General features: G+C 33.8%; 1 protein-coding gene across 2 annotated transcripts in view; it reads left to right on the top strand.

Annotated features, from left to right (window-relative positions):
- The window catches only part of GSK3B (glycogen synthase kinase 3 beta), a 207,149-nt gene that overhangs the window by 140,748 nt on the left and 41,856 nt on the right, over window positions 1-24,545 (top strand). For both annotated transcript variants that reach the window (XM_032406632.1, XM_032406633.1), the window contains exons 7-8: window positions 395-492; window positions 23,055-23,150. In XM_032406632.1, coding sequence (XP_032262523.1) covers window positions 395-492; window positions 23,055-23,150 — 194 coding nt within the window. The remainder of the gene's footprint in view (window positions 1-394; window positions 493-23,054; window positions 23,151-24,545) is intronic.

Genomic DNA, 24,545 nt, shown 5'->3' with positions numbered 1-24,545 from the left:
GAGATTGAACCTTTGTGCCTATTTTGTAAGCACTGCCAATGTACACAGGTTGTATCACTTTGACTTATTTTAAGGTATGATTAGATAATCATGCCCTATGTTTTGGTGCTATAATCCCCTGTCTTGGTTGTTGAAGATTTGAACACCTGATACTTGATAATTAAATGGACTTTAACCCTTTGTTGGAATTTTCTTATTGGCCTTGTTTCCTCTTTGGTAAGTTTAACACTTTAGGGATAATTTGATGACTTTCTTCCCTCAGTTTTGGGTTGTACAGTTTTTTGCCTGTGATATTTACTCTGTGATCAAAGTAAAATTAGGAAATGTATACAAATAGTTTTCAATGCAACTTAAGCTACAAGCATTAGTAACTCTTGTTTTCTTTTCTTTACAGACGTATGGTCTGCAGGCTGTGTGTTGGCTGAGCTGTTGCTAGGACAACCAATATTTCCAGGGGACAGTGGTGTGGATCAGTTGGTGGAAATAATCAAGGTGAGAAGTTTGAATCAATTTTTGAACTGCAGTGAATTTATTGTTATTCTAAGAATCCGTATCACTCATACCCATGAAAAACTTAAAAAATGGAGAAAGTTATCCAAGATCACATAAAAAGGTCAGCTATAGAGGAGGTATAAGAACACAGCCTTTTGGTTTCTAATTGAGTTAACTCTTCTGTTATATGATCCTATAAAAGGTATTTTAGATATCTGATGCAAAAAAATGGATATATTTGTTATTTAAAGTACTTAAAAGCCATAAGATCACTAAAATGTATATAAACCAAATAAAAGCACAAACTATGTGTATTTTTGCTCACTATGTCCTCTGCTCCTAATATTCTGCTGAGCACATGATGCTTATATTTTTCAATATATAAATATTTGTAAAATGAAAGAATGAGTATCTACTTGTATAAGCACACCACTAACAGAAGCAGAATATTGACTTATGAGTTTAATATAATTTTATTTATTAGATCTTATCAGCACTTTTATTAACAACACCAGATTTAAAATATTATTACCTTGGAATTAATATTGTCTCTTAAGAACACTAAGGCTGAGATTTTAATTGATTTTTTAAATGTAATTTTTAAAAGTTTTTAATATTTGAGACCTTAAAGTTCCCACCCCCTTAAAAAAAAATCTAGTGTCTGTATATTATGATCAGTAGATTGCTTCATTCTAAGGTTACAGTTTGTCCAGAGCAACAACACCTACTGTCTTTTGGGTTTTAGTCTTGATTTTCTAAATATTTCTTAGAAATGTTAAATTGAAAATCTTCTTAGAGGTCATGTAGTCCAATTCTCCAAACAATGAAAGAACCATCTTAGTTATAGTCCTGACAGATGGATTTCCAGTGTTTTCCTTAAATACTTCCAACATCAAAACGCTACTGTGGGATTCATTCTGCTCTGTATCTAGACACCTTGAATTTAATTTTTCTTTGCTGAGCCATAACTCCTCAGTAGCTTTTATCAGTTGTACACAGGACTATGATTATGTTACTTAAAACTGCTTATACTTCATTCTATAAAAATATGTTACATTTGGTAAGGCGATTTTGCTAAATATTAATGTGTGCAAGTATGGTTGAAAAGACCAGCGTGTGATCAAAAATCTTCCTCACTATCCATATGATTTTTTTATGATTTGCACCTGAGACCTCTGTGGTATTTGCAGTCTTTTTGGGGTAACCGTCTTTTAGTTTCAAATTTAACTTTAACCTTTGTCCATCAGATCTACTTTCTGATTCCCACACTACACTCAGATCTAAGTTCAAATGGTTTGGCCATTTGGTTTCCTAAAAGCCCATTCCCCATTATTCAAATTAATATTCTAATACAAGGGTTGGCAGACTTTTTCTTCAGAGGGCTAGATAAAATATTTTAGGCTTTGTGGGCTAAAACACAAATCAAGGATATCATAGAGATGTGCAACAAGAGAAAAAATTTCTGCAAATTTTTCATTGAGGAAATTAAAAATACAATAATAATTGAGTACAAATTTTTTTTAATACAGATCTACTAATTAGAAGACTGGAATTCCTTGGAGGGGGGCTGTAACATTTCTTTTAATTGGGATTCAAAGTTAGTATTCTCTATCATCAAATTGATTGCAAATTATTATCTGTAAAATCAATTCTTAGTTCATAGGCCCAACAAAAACAGGAGATTGGGCCATAGTTTGAAATTCAGAATTTCTTTAATCCGCAGGCTTTCACCTGATGTACTTGAGCTCACCAAGCTATAATTCTCTGGGCATATTGCTATTCTATTTGTCATTTATGTTTAGCTTATTAGAATTATGTTGCTTTTCTGTGGATTATAGTTTAGAACTTTGTGATGATTTATTGTTTGTCATTAATTTCAGTTCATACATGATACAAATGAAATTACTCATGAAGCTAAGTAGCCATCTGTGAGAAGTCTCTATCTCATACTTGCCATCATATCTTACATACCTTTATATCTAGAGCTTTTTGCACCACCACTATTACAGTCCTTTTAATTCAGTTTCCTCCTTGGTTTGTACTTATTTAATAGTAGAAACTGTCAGTTTGTTATTGATGGTTTAAGACTTCATTTTCATTTAGGGCTTATTTGTTGTAAGTTGTCCGTGATCAATTTGTAGTAGTAGGTCAACTCTAAAACAAAACATTCTTTTCGTTTATGTGTTATCTTGTCATCTTGCATTTATATGTAAGAAACATAGTCACAACCCTGCTGTAGTTCCAGGATCACTGTCTATACGTTTTGAAGGTGATATGAAATAAGAGAATTAGGATCCCAGGGCACTTTGGAATATCCAGCTTCTTGATCTGTTTTACAGTTTTAAGTGTAACTGCCCAGAATAAATGAAATTCCAGTATTAGTTTGCCACCTGTTTGGTGACCTGAAATTTATACATTACATTGAGATTAATAGACATTGTGTTGTGGTGTGTGAGTAGCATGACTCTAAATCCTGTCGCATGGAGGTTAATAAACTTTGTACAGATTTTGTGTATGTGTTTAATATAGTTCTAATATCTTGTTGATCCTGTATTTCTGTTCCCTAAGTATTTGATATCTGTGATGTTTCATTGAAATAAAAATTCATAACTAATTCTGATGTAACTATTCTAGTTTTCCTCATCTAAGTTGTAAATTAGAAAAGAAGTTGTGTAAGTTAGCTTTCAAAGTTAAGGGTTACTAAACACATTTTTCATTTTAAACAAATATTGTCATTATTGCTAATCAGGAGTTCAAGAATAGATTTGAATTTTACATGAAATGTGGTCTTGTAGGTGCCCAATTCAATTCTCAGTTTTTTTGAGGTAATAGTAATTAGGGAATCCATGAAAATCTGTTATTTTCTGCTACTTTCTCCCTTTAAAATTTCATGTAGATTCCTTTGGAGTATCTGGAGGTAGCTGAACCCCCCAGTAAATTCTTCTCTCTGAATCTGAGTTTATGCAAAAAATGAACAATCACCCAGCAGACTTCAAGTATTTTATATGTGGTAGACTTGCCTCATTACTTTATAAATTTTCTGAGCAGGGACTTTCTTTATTATTGTGTTTCATTATCCAAGGGCACCAGAATAGTTTCCAATAAAGATTTAAATTGAATTAAGCTGCAAGACAGGCATTGTTCATTCATGAATTTGGAATTACCTAGGAATTAATAAGGAAAGTTGTGATTGTTGTATATGTTGTTCATTAAATTTTATTGACTCAGATGTCCATGCCAATAATTTTTAGCATGAGTAACACAGTTTTATAAACTGAGCTAACTTCATCTCATTCTAACCAACCTTTTTAACTCCTCTCTCCCTACCCTCTAGTAAGAAGACTTTTGCAAAATATTTAGGATAAATCCAATTATGTTATCGTCGAATAAGTTAAAAGTATAAAGCAGAATGGAACTGAAAGTCTTGAAAAATCATTTGTAAGCATGAAATGTACACTAAACTTTCTGAGGTTGATTTCATACATAGGATTGCTAGAACAGGATTTCATTATGCCAGGGACTTCTCAAATAAAATTTTTTTTTCTTAAATTCTTCCTTAAAATACTAGTCAAAATAACCTCAAGAAATATCTGATGTGGTTTCAGATATCTGATGAAAAATATAGTATTTTGGGAGACCCTGTACCAGGAGTTTCACAAACATAGGTTTGGTGACATAGCATTGTCCCATGGCACCTCTGCTATCAGTCATAGCAATATAGTTATTTAGAAAAGAGTATTCTGAAAACTTGAAGGAGGTAGTTTTTTTTAACGACAATAACTTTTTTTTTTTTTTAATAATTATGCTGTATTTTCTATGCTTGGTTCAGAAGACTGAGAAAACACAGGCATACAAATATAAAGAAAAGAACAAAAACAGTCACTGTTCTGGCACATCATGAAAAATAACTTCTATAAATATTTTTATATCCTTTTCTGTGCATGTATATGTTTAAACAAAAATGCCATCTGTTTTGTAGACTTTTTTACTAAATAATCCATTTCTCACAAGAAGTATATTTTGACTAAGTGATCTTTGAAAATGACTATATAGATTCTGATGTATGATTGTATTCTGAATTACATAATTGGTATTGAGAAGAATAGCATTATCAAGGTAAAGTGATATATTATTGCCTTGAAGAGAAATTACACGATATATTTGACTTCTCAAAGATTTGATCATTAACTTATGTAAATGACAAATGTACCCTGTATTCCCCAAATGAATTGAAGTTGAAGCATTCTGTGAAGCTCTGGACCTGGGAATGCTATAAATTTTACTAGTAGTTTCTTTTCCCCCCTCCAAATTCTAAAATACGAATTTCAAGTAAGGAAAGGTGAACCCAGTGCAAAGTTCAGTTTCTGTATTAAAATATCACAAAGCTAAAAGTTTGAAAGAAACCAATTTTTTGGTAGAATTTCAAATTTTAAATTAATTAGTGTCCCTAGAGATATCCCTTTATTTATTCCATAAACATTTACTTCTGCTTAGTAATAATTTGACCATTGCTTTCTAATGGAAAAGTTTTAGAGCAGAATTAGAGTCCCACCTCTTGATGATAGAATTTCAGTATAGCTTCCATAAGTTTTATTTATTTATTTATTTTTAAGATTTTATTTATTTATTTGACAGAGAGATAGCACAAGTAGGCAGAGAGGCAGGCAGAGGGAGAGGGAGAAGCAGACTCTCCACTGAGCGGGGAACCCGATGCGGGGCTCGATCCCAGGACCCCGGGATCATGACCTGAGCCGAAGGCAGCTGCTTAACCAACTGAGCCACCCAGGCGCCCCAGCTTCCATAAGTTTTAGATTTGGATATATCTCTTTTAGAAAAACATGACATTAAACATATAGATACTTAAATTATTTATGGTAATAAAATTGTTATAAGGCAATTAAAGTTACTTAATTTATTTTGTAAAACAACTTTACTAAATTGTTGTTTAATTTCTCTTAGCAGTAATTACTCAAATATTTGCCTAGGTAGCTCTTACATAGGTCAGAACTAATAAAATCTTATCTCTAGTAGAAGCTTTATTTAAGAATTTGAAAGTAGGAAACAGTAAGATCCAAATAATCTTTTGATTATGTTATTACAGCTAAGTAGATAGACTTCATTTCTTATGATGCCTATTAGTAGAGAGAGATTTAGAAGAAAAAAAGATTTAGCAGTGGAGAGTAGAATTAAGAGGAGAGGAAAAGGAGAGGATTTTCACTTTTTATTGTTCTGTGATACTGATTTTTTTCAGTCTTTTAGCAGTCACAGAGACTATGAAAACAAAAATGTTTTCAATTGTTTTGTGCTGGAATCTTTTGTTAGCAGACAAATAAAAACATATTAAGAGAGCCACATTTTATTATAAATGTTTGTCTAAATAATTGTTTTCCTGATCTTCCAGTTTGACTTACTGCTGTTTATAGTATAATTTAGACAAAGATACCAGTGATTACTTGGCTCTTCAAAAGTCTGCATTTTCAAATATTGGGAAACTACTGCTAATCACAAAAGCTGCCACCCACTGAGACTTGACTTTGCATCAGGCACTGAGCTAAGCACTGGACATACAATACCACATTTAATCCTTACATTAATCCTAGGAAAATGATGATGATTACCACCACCACGATATCCAGGAGAGGTTGGGTGATAGAAGAATTCTATCTGATTCATCTTTAGTAAATTGGTGTCCTCTGCTTATAGAATTTTATAGCTCTGGGGAAAAATACAATCCTTATGTCAACTTGATATCCAGAACTGACTGAACCATATTTATTATATATTAGTGTTAAAAAAAAATGTGATCACAAACTAAAGGTAAAATCCCCTGACTCTTACTGTAATGAATATACCAGATCAGTTTGAGATGTCTTTGGACTAGGTCTAATTGTGTTTCATGTGAAGTAATCAAAGTTATAATGGTGTATTTCTTTGCTTTCAAGTACAGCTCAACCTTAACTTTCACTATCTTTGTTTAGCAAATGTTTTAGATTTTCAGTTATCCTATCCCCATATTATGGCTTGTTCAGCACCTGTATGCACATTCTCCTTTCCTGGCTTAACATTTTCACTATCAGATAGTCTCTCAGACAGAGCTTTAAGGTATTAATTAAACCAGAGTTTAATAAGTATAAAAAATACTTATTTTCCTAAGATTTTTGATGATGGATCCATGATGTGTCTCGCTAACATGCATTTGGAGTTTAATCATGTGACATTTCTTATATTAAAGAGCTCTTGTGTTGGTAACAGACTACAGGAACAATATATTAAACTTAATTCTGTCTCTTTTTTCCACTTTCCAGAGCATGTAAGTATACCCCATTATACATTGTGGTATACACTTTTACTTGTAATATAGATTGTATGTAAATTATAAACAAAACATTTGATTGCTTAATTCATTCTTTTATTATTTAAATTTTCCATATTTGTTACTGACTGGAGCAGCAATTTTTAATAACTTTTGGATCATGGACCACTTTGAAAATCTGTATATAGCAGTGGACTCTCCTCCAGAAAAATGCATACATACCAGAATTTTACATATAATTTCAGGTGATTCTTGGGCTTTCTGAAGCTCATCCAGGAACCCTAGGTTAAATATCCCTATAATAGTACAAGGTACTATGGTTACACTTTTTGGTAACTGTACAGTAAATATGATGTCAGCATTTTTTAAAGTAAGTGGGTAAAGGAGACATTAAATAATTATTTTAATGTAATTGCTCATCTGCATTTTTACATTAAGTAGTGTTTTCCATAGACCAAAAGAAATATCAGTTTTAACTTACTACTATGAAATTTTACTGGCAGTACAGTAACTTACTTGTACTTGGTTAAATCTCTGTACACCATAGGTATGGAAAGTGGTTTCCTGGCAATGTGACCCAATTCATCTTTTGACTTGAGAATGACATCCATTTGAAATCTTTACTTTCCCCAAAACAAGCAGTGTGAGATAATTTAATAAGTTGCCAGTATATGTTTTATCTAAAGAAATTTTTACACACAAATGAAGTTTCATGACATTGTCACCTCAAAACTAATTTACTGACAGTCATATTTTAGTATCTGTGTCAAAAAACCATTCATAGAATTACTCATCTTGGGATATAAGTACCCTTTACTTAGCAACTGCACATTCTTTTGCACAGTTGCATTTTGAGTTCTTTTGTGTATTTGCTTAATCTCAGGGCCCTGGTTTAATATATTATTTTTCTTTGGCATAATCTATAAAGTGTGTAAAGGGGCAGGTGAGAAGTGGGACAGGGACAGAAATCTGTCAAGTTACAGCATTCATAATCCAGACACTGTTTTCAAAACCGATGTTTACTGAGAAATCTCTGCTTCCTTTTTTTAGCAAAATGTTAGAAATTTTGAGAGCAATGATTCTTAACAGTTGAGCAGTGAGAAAAATATAAAGAAACACTGGAATCTTGGAGAGGGTCATTTATAGTTTGTGAAAGTGTACTGAATGCTGTATCATATTTATAAAAAAAAGTTTTATTGATATACATGCTAGAAAGAAAACATGAAAAAAATCACTATAGTGTTAGTGATTCTCAAAGGAAGCAAGAGTTGGGTGATATGTGTCACGTCTCAGGGTGCCTGGGTGCTCAGTTGGTTAAGCGTCTGCCTTCAGCTCAGGCCATGATCCCAGGGTCCTGGGATTGAGCCCCGCATCGGGCTCCCTGCTCAGTGGGGAGTCTGCTTCTCCCTCTCCCTCTGCCTCTCCCCCAGCTTGTGCTCTCTCTGTCAAATAAATAAATAAAATCTTTAAAATATATATATACATGTCTCAAAAGAGGGTGTGATATTTTAAAAGTTAGAAAAATAAAGTGGTTTTTTTTTCCTAACTGAAGAGAGTCTCATCTCCCCCGCCCCCATCCCCCACCACACATACCGCTGCCACCCCTTTCCTTTTTATATTCCTTTGTTGAGCATACTACTTCGGTTGAGATTCACCTAGGAAAAAAAGGTCTTTTGACTCCTGTGAATATGTGTTAACCAAGAATGACTGTTTTACTTACATTTAATAGTTTGCTTAATCAATACAATAGCTACCTTTTTGGGGGGAACGAAGGGACTTACTTCCAAGTATAAAATTTTATTCAAGAAATAATGAGAGTCAAAGCAATCTTTAAAAAGAATAATGAAACTGGAGGAATTGTACTTCTGGTTTTAGAAACTTCCTATGTAACTGTAGTAATCAAGACAAATGCATATACAATGGGGTAGTATTTGGCCATAAGAAAGAAGGAAATCCTGCCATTTTCAACAACATGGTTGGACTTTGAGGCCATTACCCTAACGGAGATAAGCCTGACAGAAAAAGACAAATACTGCATGGTATCACTTATATGTGAAATCAAAAAAAAAAAAAAAAGAAGTCAAAATCATAGAAATAGTAGAAGAGTGGTTGCCAAGGGATGGGGAGTGGGGAGAAATGAGGAAAGGTTGGTAAAGGGTACAAACTTTCAGCTATGAGTAAGGTCTTAAGGATCTGATGTAAAACATGACAACTGTAGTCGATAACACTGTATTATTTAATTGAAATTTGCTAAGGGAGTAGAACTTAAATGTTCTCACCAAAAAAAAAAAATATATAAAAATGTGTGGTGATACATGTATTAATTAGATGGTGGGAATTCTTTCAGAGTGTATATGTACATCAAATCACGAGGATATACACTTTATATGTCTTATAATTTTGTCAGTCATGCTAAAAAAGAGAGAAAGAGAAAAAAAGACATAGTGGCACAAGCATAGCCCTATGGATCAGTGAATTAGAATTGAGAGTCCAGAAATAAACCTTTACATTTATGGTCATATGACAAGCGTTCCAAGGCAATTCAGTGGGGAAAGAACAGTCTTTTTAGAGCTTGGAACTAAATATCCATAAGCAGGGCGCCTGGGTGGCTCAGTTGGTTAAACGACTGCCTTCAGCTCAGGTCATGATCCTGGAGTCCCAGGATCGAGTCCCGCATCGGGCTCCCTGCTCAGCAGGGAGTCTGCTTCTCCCTCTGACCCTCCCCCCTCTCATGCTCTCTCTCTGTCTCATTCTCTCTCTCAAATAAATAAAATCTTTAAAATAAATAAATAAATAAATATCCATAAGCAAAAGAGTGAAGTTGGACTCCTACCCCATACTGGATTACAAAAATTAACTCAAAATGGATCAAAGACCTAAAGGCAAGAGCCACAACTGTAAAACTTTTAGAAGGAAACCTTTGTGACTTTCAATTAAGCAGTGATTTCTTAGATATGACACAAAAGACACAAGCAATAATAGAAAAAATAGATACATTGAACTTCATCAAAATTTAAAACTCTTTCAAAAGGTTAAAAACCCACAGAATGGGAGAAAATTTTCACAAAATCTATATAAGAGACATATTCAGAATATATTAGGAACTCTTACATTCAACAGTAAAAAGACAGCCCAATAAAAAAATGGGTAAAGGGTCTGAATAAACATTTCTTTAAAAACATACAAGTGGCCAGGAAGCACAGGAAAAGATGCTTAACATCCTTAGTTATTAGAGAAATGCAAATCAATACCATAATGAATACATCACATTCGCTAGGATAGCTAGAATAAAAAGACAAGCAATAACTAGTGTTGGTGAGGATATGGAGAAATTGAAACCCTCATACATTGCTGGTGGGATTTTAGAATGGTGCAAACCAAATATGGTTTGCATAAATATGTTTAAAATTTAATCATAGAATTACCATATGACCCAGCAATTCCATTCATAGGTCTGTACCTCAGAAAATTGAAAACACATGTCCACACAAAAACTTATACACAGGGGCGCCTGGGTGGCTCAGTCGTTAAGCATCTGCCTTCGGCTCGGGTTATGATCCCAGGGTCCTGGGATCGAGCCCCGCATCAGGCTCCCTGCTCCGCGGGAAGCCTGCTTCTCCCTCTCCCACTCGCCCTGCTTGTGTTCCCTCTCTCACTGTGTCTCTCTCTGTCAAATAAATAAAATCTTAAAAAAAAAAAACTTATACACAAATGTTCATAGCAGCATTATTTATAGCCAAATAGTGGAAACATTTCAAATGTCCATCATCTGATGAATGGATAAAGAAAATGTCAAGCATGAAAAGCCCCATGTTGTGTAATTCCATTTATGTGAAATGTTCAAAATAAACAGATCTGTTTAGATCTGTTAGAAAGTAGGTTAGTGGTTGTCAGGAGCTTGGGAGGAGTGGGAATGAAAGTGATTGTTCTTAGGTACAGCCTTTCATTTTGGGGTGATGAACATGTCAAATTAGATGACAGTAATGGTTGTACACCTCTGGGAATATACTTACAAACCACCGAGTTGTATACTTTAAAGGAATAAATTTCATGATACGTGAAATATATCTCAATAAAGATGTTATTTTTTTAAAAAGAATGCTGGCATCTATCTGTGGAACTGTTGATAAGGTAGCTTTGTTGTTTCCACCACATTTTAAGGAAGGCAATAAACTCTGACTGTAAGTTTGCAAAGGACTCCAGAAGACTTCTCATATTTACACATCTATCGCCTGGCTCCCAGAAAGGGGGGGAGGAGGGTAGACAGATCAAAGTAAGTGACAGATGGTGTAAAAGTGAATGGACATAAACACATAAAGGGACCCTCCTACACTAGTTCATTCTCCCTAGGCTGAATACTTTAAACTAGCCAAATCGTTTAGTTGTGTTCAAAGAACATGATCACTTGCTGCCCTTTCCAGTGAAATTCTAATGAGATTTAAAAATTCGTGCTGCTGTTGTTATGGCTTTTTATTCCTTGCCTTTTGGAATTTGGAAGGGAGAAACGTTGCACCACAAAAACAAGGGTTTCTTATACCAAAATTTCAATCAGATATTATAGGGAAGATGTAGAAATTGGACAAAATCTACATATGTTGAAAGATAAGTATTGTAGTGGAATTTTTTTTTTTAAGATTTTACTCATTTACTTGAGAGAGAGAGAGCCCTAGTGGGGAAGAAGGGCAGAGGGAGAGGGAGTCTGCTGAGCAGGGACCCTGACATGGGGCTCGATTCCAGGACCCCAAGAGCATGACTTGAGCTGAAGGCAGATGCTTAACTGAGTGAGCCACCCAGGCACCCCTACCTAGTGGATTTTAAAAGGAAAACCTTCAAATTGTAGGGAAATGCCAGAGGGAGTGACATTTTATGTCAGCTTTCTAGGAGCGAAAATGTAGTGATTCCAGTATCATTAGAATACTGACATTTTGAAATAGAATAGTTCAGTGACATGTTTTCTAGTTTTTAAATCAGAGACATTTGTCAAGCTTATGGTATAGGCAGCCAGCCTGAGAGTTACCCAAACTGAAAAACAGTTCTTTTTTGCAGAAAAGAAGTGAAGACGTTTCATTATTCAACCATGGTACATATAATCTCTCTTGCCTCTATGTTAATTCAGTTTTTATCCACTTATTTAAAAAGTTTCATTATATATAGACCTAGCCATGCATCCCTTTAGTCTTTCAGGGTGCGTATCACTTTAACTACTACTATTGTTTTTGTTAGGTGCTGGGCTAGAACATAGAGGGTCCTTGCTCTCAAGGAGTTCAGAGACTAAGGGGAAAAGAGGAACAACTGAGGACAATAAGTAAGGCAGGTATTATCCCAGAAGTCTGGGCAGAGTACAAAGGCAGAAGTATTCTATTTGGAGGTAGTATTGTCTGGAAAGGCATCATAGGACAGGTAACTCTTGAGCTAAATCTTGAAACATGGAAAGGTATATTCACCATTGAGAGAGAGGAAGGAAATGGAGGACATATGTATGAATTTGGGCAAAGATGCTTAGTGAAAATGGGTCTGTTGTGTGTTTATTGTTTGAGCTTAAGGTTCTGAATGGTGGGTATAATATAATATGAGTTTACTGGGGCAGAGAAGGCTGGAGCTGTGGGCAGTGGCCAGACCACATTAGCCTGTAGGTAATTGGAAACCACTGCAGGATTTTAAGCAGAAGAATAAGAACTTTCTAATAGGATTTCTTTTACTTCACCCTTGCTTTGAAGGCTGTACATGCCGCATTCTATTGCTGAAGTTTGGCGACCTCTGGTGTTGAGCTATTAAAAATAAAGTTGTGAAAATTATTCTTTATAGCTTTTGTCAGATGATTCTTAGCTTTATTTCTTTGAAAAAATAAATCATAATTCCTAATATGATACTTATCAGTGTCTAGGTACATATGTAGCTAAATGAATGAGAAAATGTTAGAACAAATGTGGATTGGGACTGGGTACAAATGAAATGATGGATTTAACCATGCACAGCATCCCCAGAGGAATGTGGCGGACTGATCTCTGATTCTTTGAATCTTTTCACCACCTAACTCTTCATGATCTAGGATGATGGGCCAAAGAAAAGGTGCTTTTTTGCAATAAATGGAAAGGTCTTATTCTAATAATAAATGAGAATACATACATTCTTTCCAATGGTATGATAATTTTTAACATCTCCCCCCTTTTTTAAATTGTGTGAACTATCATACTTACAGAAAGTACATACAACATTTATGTGCAGTCTCATTTCCTTTAAGTCTTTGGAGGAACTCAGTTTTGAGGAAATCCAGATATAAGGGGTTTTTTTGTTTTTTGTTTTTTTAAGTATATCCTTAGTCTAAAAGTTTGGGGAAAAATATTTTTCTATCTTAAAATTCAAGGGAACTCTAAGACTTGATTTGTGCCTGAAATGATGAGGTCCATTTCAAACATATTTTTTTATCGATAAAATGAAAAGGTTCAATTTATATAATTTGGAAGATTCCAAATATATAATTCAGCTGGAGTAAATCAGGTAGAAATAAACTCCTCATAGAGTAAGTCAGAAATACACTCTGGATATAATAAAATTTAATATAAAAGCTAAAGATATACTCAAATAGAAATAGGATAGTCAGTTTGTTAATTTGTCTTATATTTATTATGTTGATTACAGATAGTGATGCATTTAGAATCTTTGCTCTTCATAACTTGTCACTCACTTAACCTTTTAGCCTTTAACGTTGCTTCCCTCCATTACCCAATTCTTAGTCTCTGTCACCACTCAGCTGTTACTGTTATCCAAATCAGGCCATTTTCTACTTCACACTTAGTGTGTAGAGAATATGCTTCTGACTCATTTGCTTCCTAGACTCTTTACATAAAATCAGCTCTTGTCTTTCCTTCCAGAACCCTTTCCTGAATCCCTTCCTCACTCTAATGCAGGGTAGCACTTTGACCTCACACATATCTACACTTAAACTTTGTTGTACTGATCTTTGCAGATTTTATAAATCTCTCTGCCCTAGAGTTCTTTGAAGATAGAAGCTCAATAAATGTCTTGAATGAATGAATAACTTAAGAGGCTGAGCAAAAATCTTTAAATGCCTCTTGATTGTCTTACCTTTGCATCTTAAATCATACCTTTGCTTTCTTAAAGACTATTCATATTGTATATAAAATAATTCTGATTGTAGGGTTTGATATAGACTCTGATACTTTTAATGCTAGCCTTAACAGAGCAACATAAGAAGGATAAACATCTGGTTTTATTTAGTATAGTAAATGTATCACGAATTACATAATGGTCTGTTTTACTTTTTAAATCAACATCATCAGGATGTAATTTACATAAAAGTAGCTATTTTAAGTATGCAGTTTAATAAGCTTCAACAAACATATATAACCACTATCCAGTCAAGATTTAGAACATGTCCACCACCCCAAAAATGTTTCTGTGTACAGCCTGGGGTGAGTAAACATCCCAATGTGCTCAGGACCTGAGGGCTTTTCCAGGATAGCACAAGGCAGACAAGTTTAGTTGATCATTCTGTTCATGCCCCTTTGTAGTTAGTCCCCCATCTTCTCTCAGGTGACCATTGGTCTGTTTTCTGTCACTACAGATTAGTTTTTCCTATTCTATAATTTCATATGAATGTATGTTTCTTTTGTATCTGGCTTTTTTAGCTCAACATCTTGTTTTTGAGATTTATCTATTGTTGTTGCTTGTATCACCTGTTTATTCCATTTTATGCTGAGTTGTATTTTATTAGAACATACCACAGTTTTTTTTAATCCATTCACCTGTACATGGATGTTTGGCCTTGGTTTTTAGCTATTACAAGTAAAACTGCTATGAATGTTTGTTTGTAAGTCTTTTTGCAGGTATATGTTTATGTATCTCTTCAAGAAAGGACTAGGACTAAAGTTTCTGGTCATATATGTGTATGTTAACTTTATAAGAAGTTACCAAATTGTTTTCCAAAGCAGTTCTACTATTTTTCACTCCCACCAACAACATATGAGAGTTCCTGTGTTCTACATTCTTATCTACACATGGTATTCACAGTAATTTCAAGTAGTCTTAAAATTACTTTTATCATTAGGAAATGACCCTCTTTATTTTAATGTCCTTGCCCTGAAGTCTCTATTTTCTGATATTAATGTAGGCACTCCATCTTTCTTATGATAAGTGTTTGCATGGTGTAACTTTCTGCATTTTAACCTATGTGTCTTCATATTTAAAATTCATTTCTCACAGATAACATATACTTACTGTCTTTTGATAGAGTCTGACAATTTCTGCCTTTTAATTGGAGTGTTTAAACCATTTACATTCAATGTAATTATCCATATGGTTGAGTTTAAGTATTTTACTTTGATACTTGTTTTTCATTCCATTTTTTTTCTCCTTTACTGCCACCTTATGGATATAATGAGCCTTTTTTTATTTCCCCAATGTGCAGTTTAAGCTATACATCCTCGTATTTTTTTAAGTTGTTCTAGGATTGAAAATAGGCATGTTTATTTTGTCACCATCTATAAATAATAATATACCACTTCACATATAAAGTAAGAACCTTGCAACAGTATATTTCTGTTTCCCCTTCCTGTCCTTTATGTTACTGTGGTCATACATTTTATTGCTATAGTACTTTTATAATACTTTGTTGTTTTGCTTTAAGCACTCAGTTTCTTCTGAAGAAATTTAAAAGCAAGGGAGAAAGGCACATATTTACCATTTTGGGTGGTCTTTATTCCTCTGTATAGATAGGAATGTCCATTTGGAATCCTTTTCTTTCATTCTGAAGTACTTTCTTACAGTGAAAATCTGGTGACAAACTCTCTTAACTTTTGTTTGCCTAATAATGTCTTTTGAAGGTTATTTTCACCAGGCACAATTTCTTGGTTTCCACCTTTTCTTCTTCTTTCTTTCTTTAGAAAGGTTTCTAGTTTCTTCTGGCTTGCATTGTTTCTGATGAGCAGTCAGCTGTCATTCCTATTGTTGATACCCTGTATATATAATGTGTCTCTCTTTGTTTTGGGAAAGATTTTCCCTTTATCATTGGCTTTTACTGGTTGACTGTAACTCTGTATGATATTTTTTGTATTGGACTGCTTGAGATTCATTGAGCTTTTCATTGGATTTTCATCAAATTTGGAAAACTTTTAGCCACTATTTCTTTAAATAGTTTTTTTGCATTTGTTCTCCCATCCCCCTTCTCAGAATTGAATCACATGTACATATGTTTTTCTGGCCTTTTTACCTCCATGCTTCAGTTTTTTAGTTTTTTTTTTTTTAAGATTTTTAATTTATTTTTGAGAAAGAGAAAGAATGCACGAGCAGGGGGAGGGGCAAAGGGAGAAGCAGACTCCCCACTGAACAGGGAGCCTGACACAGGACTTGATCCCAGGACCCTGGGATCATCACCTGAGCCAAAGGCAGATGCTTAACCGACTGAGCCACGCAGGCGCCCCTACACTGACCACCTTTAAGCAGTTATGGCTCCCAGCGTAATTCAGTAACAACAATAGTTTCTGTAACTTAGGTTTTGTGATAAAAAAATTCTTGGCAGTACATTTGCAACATGGATGGAACTAGAAGGTATAATCTAAATGAAATAAGTCAGAGAAAGACAAATACCATATGATTCCACTCATGTGGAATTTAAGACACAAAACTGATGAACATAGGGGAAGGGAAGGAAAAACAGAATAAGATAAAAACAGAGAGAGAAGCAAACCAGAAGAGACTCTTAACTATAGGGAACAAACTGAGGGTTGCTGGAGGGGAGGTGGGTAGAGGGATGGGGTAACTGGGTGATGTGCAATAAGGAGAGCACTTGATGTAATGAGCACTGGGTGTTATATGCAACTGATGAATCAATAAATTCTACCCCTGAAACTAATAATACACTATATGTTAACTAAATTGAATTTAAATTTAAAAAAATTAAAACAAAATAAAAATAGAAATTCTTGCAATAAAATTACTTATAATATGCACAACTATATTACTTGCCAACTATTTAACATTCCAACCAAGATTTTACACATGTGAAACAATCACAACAGACAAAAATATTAAAAGTTGTATGCTTGGTATTGCAAATATACTTAAGCATGAGTAGGCATGGGATGTACAGTGAGAATCTACAGTTAAGGAAGTCTGAAAGTGATTTATCAAAATTGCTAAATCGTAAGAATTTTTGCAAGAATTTGTAAAATAAGTTTGAGGTTTGTTAAAAGTTTCTAATTTTCTTTAGTTAATTAGATGCTTGCATTTCTTCATATAATTCTTCTGTTGCCTAAAATCTATAATATAAACGTTCAGGATATTCTTTTTATTAAGTTGAATTACCAGATATGAGTAGATTTTATTTAAATCATGGAGGGTTTTTGTTAAGTCTGTTTAATTTTTTAAACTTATAGCCTCATGGTCTTAGTATATCCTGCACAATTCAGAAGGATTTAGATTTCATTTTATGGTATAATCAGTAGAGTTTAAGAAAATTATTATTTTTTTAATTATTTAAAAAAAATCCTTTCCTTGTTTTTGCCCTTAATAATGGGTAGACCATTTTAGGGAGTCAACTGCACATGCCTTTGAATACCATATTTACAACTGACAAACTGTAGCTTTGAGAAGTCAGTTTACCTCCATCAACTATAATTTCTTTTAAGTGTAAAATGGGTAATAAAGTATTATAAAGTTTAAATGAGAAAAGAAAATTGATATACCTCACACAGAGCTTTTACATACTGAGTGCTCCATAAATATTTCTTCTCTTTGTTCTCCTTTTCCTCACTGATGGACCTTTTGAAAGGAGAACTTATTTCAGATGATTATGGTCTGTTTGCTCTTTTCATGGTTGGTCTCACCATTATCAGAAAGGAAGTCACTTCATGGCCAGATATAGGGAACACTTTTATTTATCTGAGCTAATTATGTCATAAGTTACTCACCTCTCTGTTCTTTAAATGTTTACTTTCCTTGGCCTCCATGGTATCATTGTCTGTAGGACTTACTCCAGTTTCTTGGACTTCTGTCCTAGTTTTCTTTTTAAATTTCCCTTTTTCCACATATTTGTGTCCTGTTGGTCCTCATCTTTAGTACTCTTCTCCTTCAACCTGCTTTACCTGTTCTACACTTTTGCAGCCACCTAGAACCTATACATCAGGTACTACCAAACCTGTTTTTCTACCCTCAAGCCCTCTTCTAAATGATATACCCATTATTTACCACTTAGTTATTCTTGATTGTCTTAAATATTATTTTCTCTTCCAGCTCTGTGCCTTCATACTTAAAAGCAACATCTTTCACAACTACCAAAATTAGAAATAGAAATTGGTCATCTTCCAACAAAGTCCAATAAACAGATTCTTTGATACCATCTCCTAAAATTGGTTTGCCACTGATGAAATTTGAATTATGTCCTAGCTCTGGCTCTAATTAGTTCTGACCTCTGAAAAGTTGCTCCTTCTGGGCGTCAGTTTTTCTCATCTCTAAAAATGTTTGAACTAGGTCAGAGTTTGGCAACTAGGGCCTAGGAGCCAAATGCACTCTACTACCTATTTTTGTAAATAAACTTTTGTTTACAGCTGCATTGTGCTACAGCAGCAGAATTGAATAGTGACAGAGGCTCTATGGCCTACAAAGCCTCAAGTATTTACTCTCTGGCCTATAGACCCCTGTTCTAGAGGATCTTCCATTTAGTTTCCATCTCTACTAGCCAGCCTGGGGAGAACCTGGTTTTAAGATTTAAAAAAAATAATAAGAAAAAGAATAGAGAAATGATAGTTGAGTATTTGGCAAGAGAATTTAAACATAGGAAATCCTATGACATTAGAATCTTTATTTCCCCATCTAATGGCCTTAGTGATTCAAGATCATGTGGCTGTAACAAAGGGATAAGAAGATCTCCATTGCTGCTTTGTGGTAACAGACTAATTTATTTGGTTAATTGTTTTTAAATGATTGGTAGTGTATAGAGCAGTGATTCCATTTACTGGTTAGTAATTAGCTTCTTAAAAGTTACAGATACACATATTTTGAAGGTAAAGGACATAGTTAAACTCTGACCATCAATTAGAATTATAATAGTCGGGGCGCCTGGGTGGCTCAGTCGTTAAGCGCCTGCCTTCGGCTCAGGTCATGGTCCCAGGGTCCTGGGATCGAGCCCCGCATCGGGCTCCCTGCTCGGCAGGAAGCCTGCTTCTCCCTCTCCCACTCCCCCTGTTTGTGTTCCCTCTCTCGCTGTGTCTCTCTCTGTCAAATAAATTAAAAATCTTTAAAAAAAAAAAAATAGAATTATAATAGTCTTTTTTATATCACTGTCGAAGCAGATTATTTCCCATTGTAATAAAAAATTTTCCACATGTACATACTATGTATATTGAAGGAAGATTCCAAGTATGTAAAAAATGCTTAAATAAAAGTCATAAATATTGAACCTTAATTATATATGCGCTAACGTGGTAATGTCTGCAACTGACTTTGGAATGTATCAAAAAAAAAAGGTGGATTGATGTATGGATAGATGGATGGAAATGTGATGAACCAAACATAGTAAAACATTAATCTTGGAATCTGGGTAGTTGGTATAAAGGAAGACGGTTTTCACTGAAAAAAAAAAGTGTGACTTTTCTCTATGTTTGACATTTTTCATTACAAAATTTTGGGTAAATGTTTAGATGTGAGTGGCTGTGAGACATGAATCTAGGGAGAAGATAATGGGAGTGAAAACACATATACGGTATACTTCTTGCTTTCACATTAAATAAATTATTAAAAGTTCGTATGTTAAGCAAACCTTGTGTATATTGCATATATTTCTCAGCTGTTTTATTGTGTATTTCACAGATTTACTTCAATTGGGAATGTTCTTAGGATATAACAAAAAACAGTAAGAATTATAATATTCACTTCAAGGAGTGTCCTTGAATTCTCTCACATAGCCCCTATCAGAAAGTTAACCAAATGGCTGATAAGTCCATGTGAATTCTGTCTATACAGTAAAAGGATGGATTTACTAATGGACATCATACAATTCTCATTTTTTTAGCATTCTTACTAACTTGTGGGGAGTTAGGACTGTGTCTTGTGTTAACAAAGTACTGAATAAATAGAGGGGAACTGCACAGCAAATACTCACTGATTCAAAAGTGGGCATTTCTTAAGTCTTATTTTGTTTATTGTGATATGTATCATAATGCCCTAAAATATATTAAAATGTCTTCAATGTAAAGCACAATAATAAAGCAAATATCAATGTAATTATCACTCATGTTAAGAATTAGAGGAATTACTTATGCCCCATCCCAGTCTCAGTCTCTCTTATATCTTCCTGTTAAGCTGAATAATCTAATGAATATTCCCATGTTTTTTATTAGTTTTACAGTTTTACTATATATACTAAAATATAGTTTAGTCTTGCCTGTTTTTAAGCTTTATATAAGACAGTCCTACTGTATGTATTCATTGCTGAGTGAAAACTCACCATTTTGTGAGATTCATCAGAAGGTATGTGTAGCTGTGCTTTATTTTCATTGCTAGTTAGTGTACCATTTTATGACTATGCTACAGTGTATTTACTAATTCTACTTTTGGATTTTTGCTTGTGCCTATAGTATTTTATAGTATTTTATTATGTTACATTGTTGCTTTGGATATATAAAAATGTTTCTCTAGGCTAGAGTATATAACTTAAAATGGAATTATTAAGTTGTAGGGTCATTGAAGGTATGCGTTTTTAAATACTCATTTATTCATGTCATTGCTTTTGGTTTTTTTGTTCAGCAATTAAAAGAATCCAGTGGGGTTGCATTTGGGGGGCAGAATTATTGATTAGCTCACTCTCCCTTTTTCACTCCTTTCCCTCTTTCCCAGTACATACACACACACTTCATCAAGGGGTAAAATAGGATATAAATGTTTGCTTAATTATTTAAAAATAAAAATTAAGATTCCTTTTTAGCCTTCATATTTTAAGTGTGAATAGTTCCTGACTTAATAAGTGTCTGATATCTGCAGTCGCAAAGGCCAGAGACTTCTCTTCCCAGTACTAGATAATACCTTGCTCCTCTCTATAAAGCTGGACTTCTGCTACAAGAAAGAAGGGAGGTTATTTAACTAGACATTTGTTTCCAGTGCCCAAAAGCAAACTTTCCACAGAATGATGTGTTTATAATTTAGATTATTTTTATACATCTTTTCTTTTCTTTCCAGTAACATCAGGTGTTTGCTCAGAAATTGTCTTTTAGGAATTAAAGGTCAGTTTATAGTTAACTAGATTCCTTTTTGACTTATATTGACAAATAATACTACAGCTCTGTAGCTCAATGTCCTTTCCACTTATCTTACTTAAAGTTTATGTATTTGAATATTTAAATAATTTCTGAAAGATGTAATTGGCATACAGTAAAGTGCATATTTTTAAAGTATACAGTTTGGGAAGTTTTGACATATGTGTGCACACATGAAACTACCACCATGAAATCAAGATAATGAACATACTCCTCACCCCCAGTAATTTCCTAGTGCTCTTTGTAATAACTTGTCTCCAGCCTTTCACAATCATGGCTTTTCTTTCTGTTGTTGTAGACAAAATTTTCTAGAATTCCATATGAATGAAATTATACAGTAGGTACTCTTTTTGGTCTGGCTTCTTTTACTCGGGTATAATTATTTTTAGATTCATCCATGTTCTTTTTTTGTTACTGAGTAGCATTCCATCATATAGATATACCACCGTTTGTTTATTCATTCATCTGTTGTGGACATTTGTTTCCACTTTTTGGCAGTTGCAAAAAAGATGCTGTGCACATTTGTGTAAAAGTTTTTGTATGAACATATGCTTTCATTTCTCTTGGGTAAATACTTAGGAGTGGGAGTGATGGATGTATGGTAAGTATATGTTTAACTTTTTAACATACTGCCAAAGTGTTTTCTAAGGTGCCATACAATTTCACATTTCCACTAGCAGTGGATGAGAGCCTCCGTTGCTCTACAGCCTTACCAAGACTTGGTATACACAATCTTTTTTTTAACTTTACTCTTCTGAGTAGGTATGTAGGTGGTGTCTTACAGTTTTACTAGTATTTCCCTGATGATAATGATGTTGAGTATTTTTTCATGTGCTTATTTACTATCTGTGTCTTCATGGGTAAAGTGTCTAGTTGTATCTTTTGCCCATGGGGGAGGTGGGGGTGTTTGTCCTTTTGTTTTTGAATTATAGGAGTCTTTTGGATATTCTATATATAAGTCCTTTGCAGAATGTATGTTTTATAAATGTTTTCTTTCAGTCTGTAGCTTGCCTTTTTGTTTTCTTAAGAGTGTCTTTTGAAGAACAGAACTCTTAAAAATCTTGATTAAGTTCTGTTTTTAATGAAGTCTACAGAATTAGAACCAAAAAACGAACAAGCAGAAAAATCCCTGAAGTTCTTACTTTGCCCTGATTATTCACTGGTTGCCACCACAAATCAAGTACTTAGTACATTACACTCCTTCTGTGGCACTGGTTTTGGATTGTAAATGGCTGAATATTTTAACAAATTTGTTTTATACCAGGCTTTAGAATCATAAAGATGAGTAATGTATGTCATCTTTTTTCAAAGTGCTCATTTTTAGTAATTAATGTTTCTTCCTATCATGTCTCATGCAGTCAGTTCTGTATGCTTTCCTTTGTCCAGCACATACTGTATCTCTAGCAACATTGAAATGCTGAACATATTTTCCTATTATATTATAGTTATACTTTTTTCCACACACAAACATGTAAGTTCATTATAACAAGAAATCTCTTGTTCTTTGTATTCTCCATATGTCATCGCATAGTTCCTTGTACACAGGGAACAATCACTAAATACTCATTGATTGAATAGAATTATTCATGACACTGAGTAAGGTTCTCCTGATTAATTTATTGATAATAAAACCTTTGGCTATACTTTACTAAATGAATACAAGATCTCATTTCAGATGCCCATGATTGCAATAGATGGTTTTTCTCAATAGAACAAAGATGTTTGATTTTTACTTGAATGTTTTTAAGTGATCTTTTTGCATAACCCTGGTTTAACATGATTATCATAAAAGTCTGTGTAGGGTAGTATAGCATAGGATCTATAGTCAGTTAAAAATCTTCTGCGAAGTCTGCTGTATTTAATGAATTATATATTTCATGACTTTGGAATTCTTTTTTCCAATGAAACCAATACATTAAAACATAAAGACTGATTTGTAAGTATATAGAAAAATACAGCAATAACTTGCTTTCTCTGTCTAGGTCCTGGGGACACCAACAAGGGAGCAAATTAGAGAAATGAACCCAAACTACACAGAATTCAAATTCCCTCAAATTAAGGCACATCCTTGGACTAAGGTGAGTCAAAATGAGTTTTTTAAAAAGCACATTAACCAATAGTTAACTTAAACTTGTGTTTCTCATTGTTCTTAAACTAAACTATTTTGGTACTAGATAGCTGCCTGAGTACAAAGTACACAGCAGTTCTGCATGTAAAGAAGTTGGGTAGTTGTACTTTAGTGTTGCATTGACTGTGTATAGTTTTGTTCCCACTGATTTCCTGTAGACAGTTTTCAGCCTGGGTTTTTATTTGTAGGTTGAGGACAGTGTACCTATACCATTAAAATATAGAATTTCATTAGGAGGAGTATCTTATATATAAATTTTGACTACTTAAAACTCAAAAGTTAATTTCTTTACACAGAGGTACTTACTCAATATCATATAGCATATGAAAACATGTATTTCTTATGTTTTCCTTATTCTTTTTTGAAACTGTTTGTAGGTCTTATAAATGATGCTGTGTGTTTTTCTTCTTTTGTTTGCTTTCCTGTTGGTATTTTGGGAGGGGAATAAAAAGATTTGATCTTGTTTGGAGTATACATTGAAAGCATCGATATGTTAACAGGATGTCATTAGCCATTGGATAGCCTAACCAATTCTTAGAGCATAGATGGAACCAATTTGAAGAGCATAAGTACTAATTTACAGAAATCTTTATTTTTTGCTTTGATACTTAATTGAAATGATTTAAGAGAGATTTTATTTAAAATTTTTTCATTTCAGTTTAATTTATGACATTAAGGGCCGAGAAAAAAAATCTCAGTAGGGCTTATTGCTAGAGTGAATCTCTAGCATCCTTACTCTATAGATTCAGAAACTCTGGTCAAAGATACCAAGTAACTTATTCAAGATTACATAGGTGGCCATGACAAAACCAGGATTAAACTTCTACTTGTGTGTGTGTGTGTGTGTGTGTGTGTGTGTAGTGCCAGACTTAGAGTTATGCACCATGCACCTGTCACGTTTACTTATATTTCATTATATATTTTTGTGAGTTAATAAAGTTCAACTCTTTTATAGTTCAAGCAGAGATTTTCTATGCTTAAAAATGTACATATAATAGTTTGTTTTGAGCAGGGATAGGTTTATTTAATTGGTAATAGATCTTTTATAATAAGAGGTGAAATCATTTATATTCCCAGATTCAAAGTGTGTCTTTTTCTATCTCTAAATTGTATTTTGATTCTAGTTACTTTCCTTCAAGTTCTCAATCTTATCTCTCTTCATTGCAGAAGATCCTTTTATTACTAATTACTTATTTAGATCAGAGACCTTGGTATTTTAGTGCCAGAATTATAGGTTAGCTTTCACTGACCATGATGTTGCCTTTCCCACCACACTTAAAATTTATAATAAACCCTAAATGTTCTGAGGTAAACCATTCTTTGATCTTTACACTTAAAATTTATT

The sequence above is a fragment of the Phoca vitulina genome, unplaced genomic scaffold (assembly GCF_004348235.1).
Source record: "Phoca vitulina isolate PV1807 unplaced genomic scaffold, GSC_HSeal_1.0 scaffold8, whole genome shotgun sequence".
NCBI classification, from domain to species: domain Eukaryota; kingdom Metazoa; phylum Chordata; class Mammalia; order Carnivora; family Phocidae; genus Phoca; species Phoca vitulina.
This window is presented reverse-complemented; position numbering and strand designations above follow the sequence as displayed.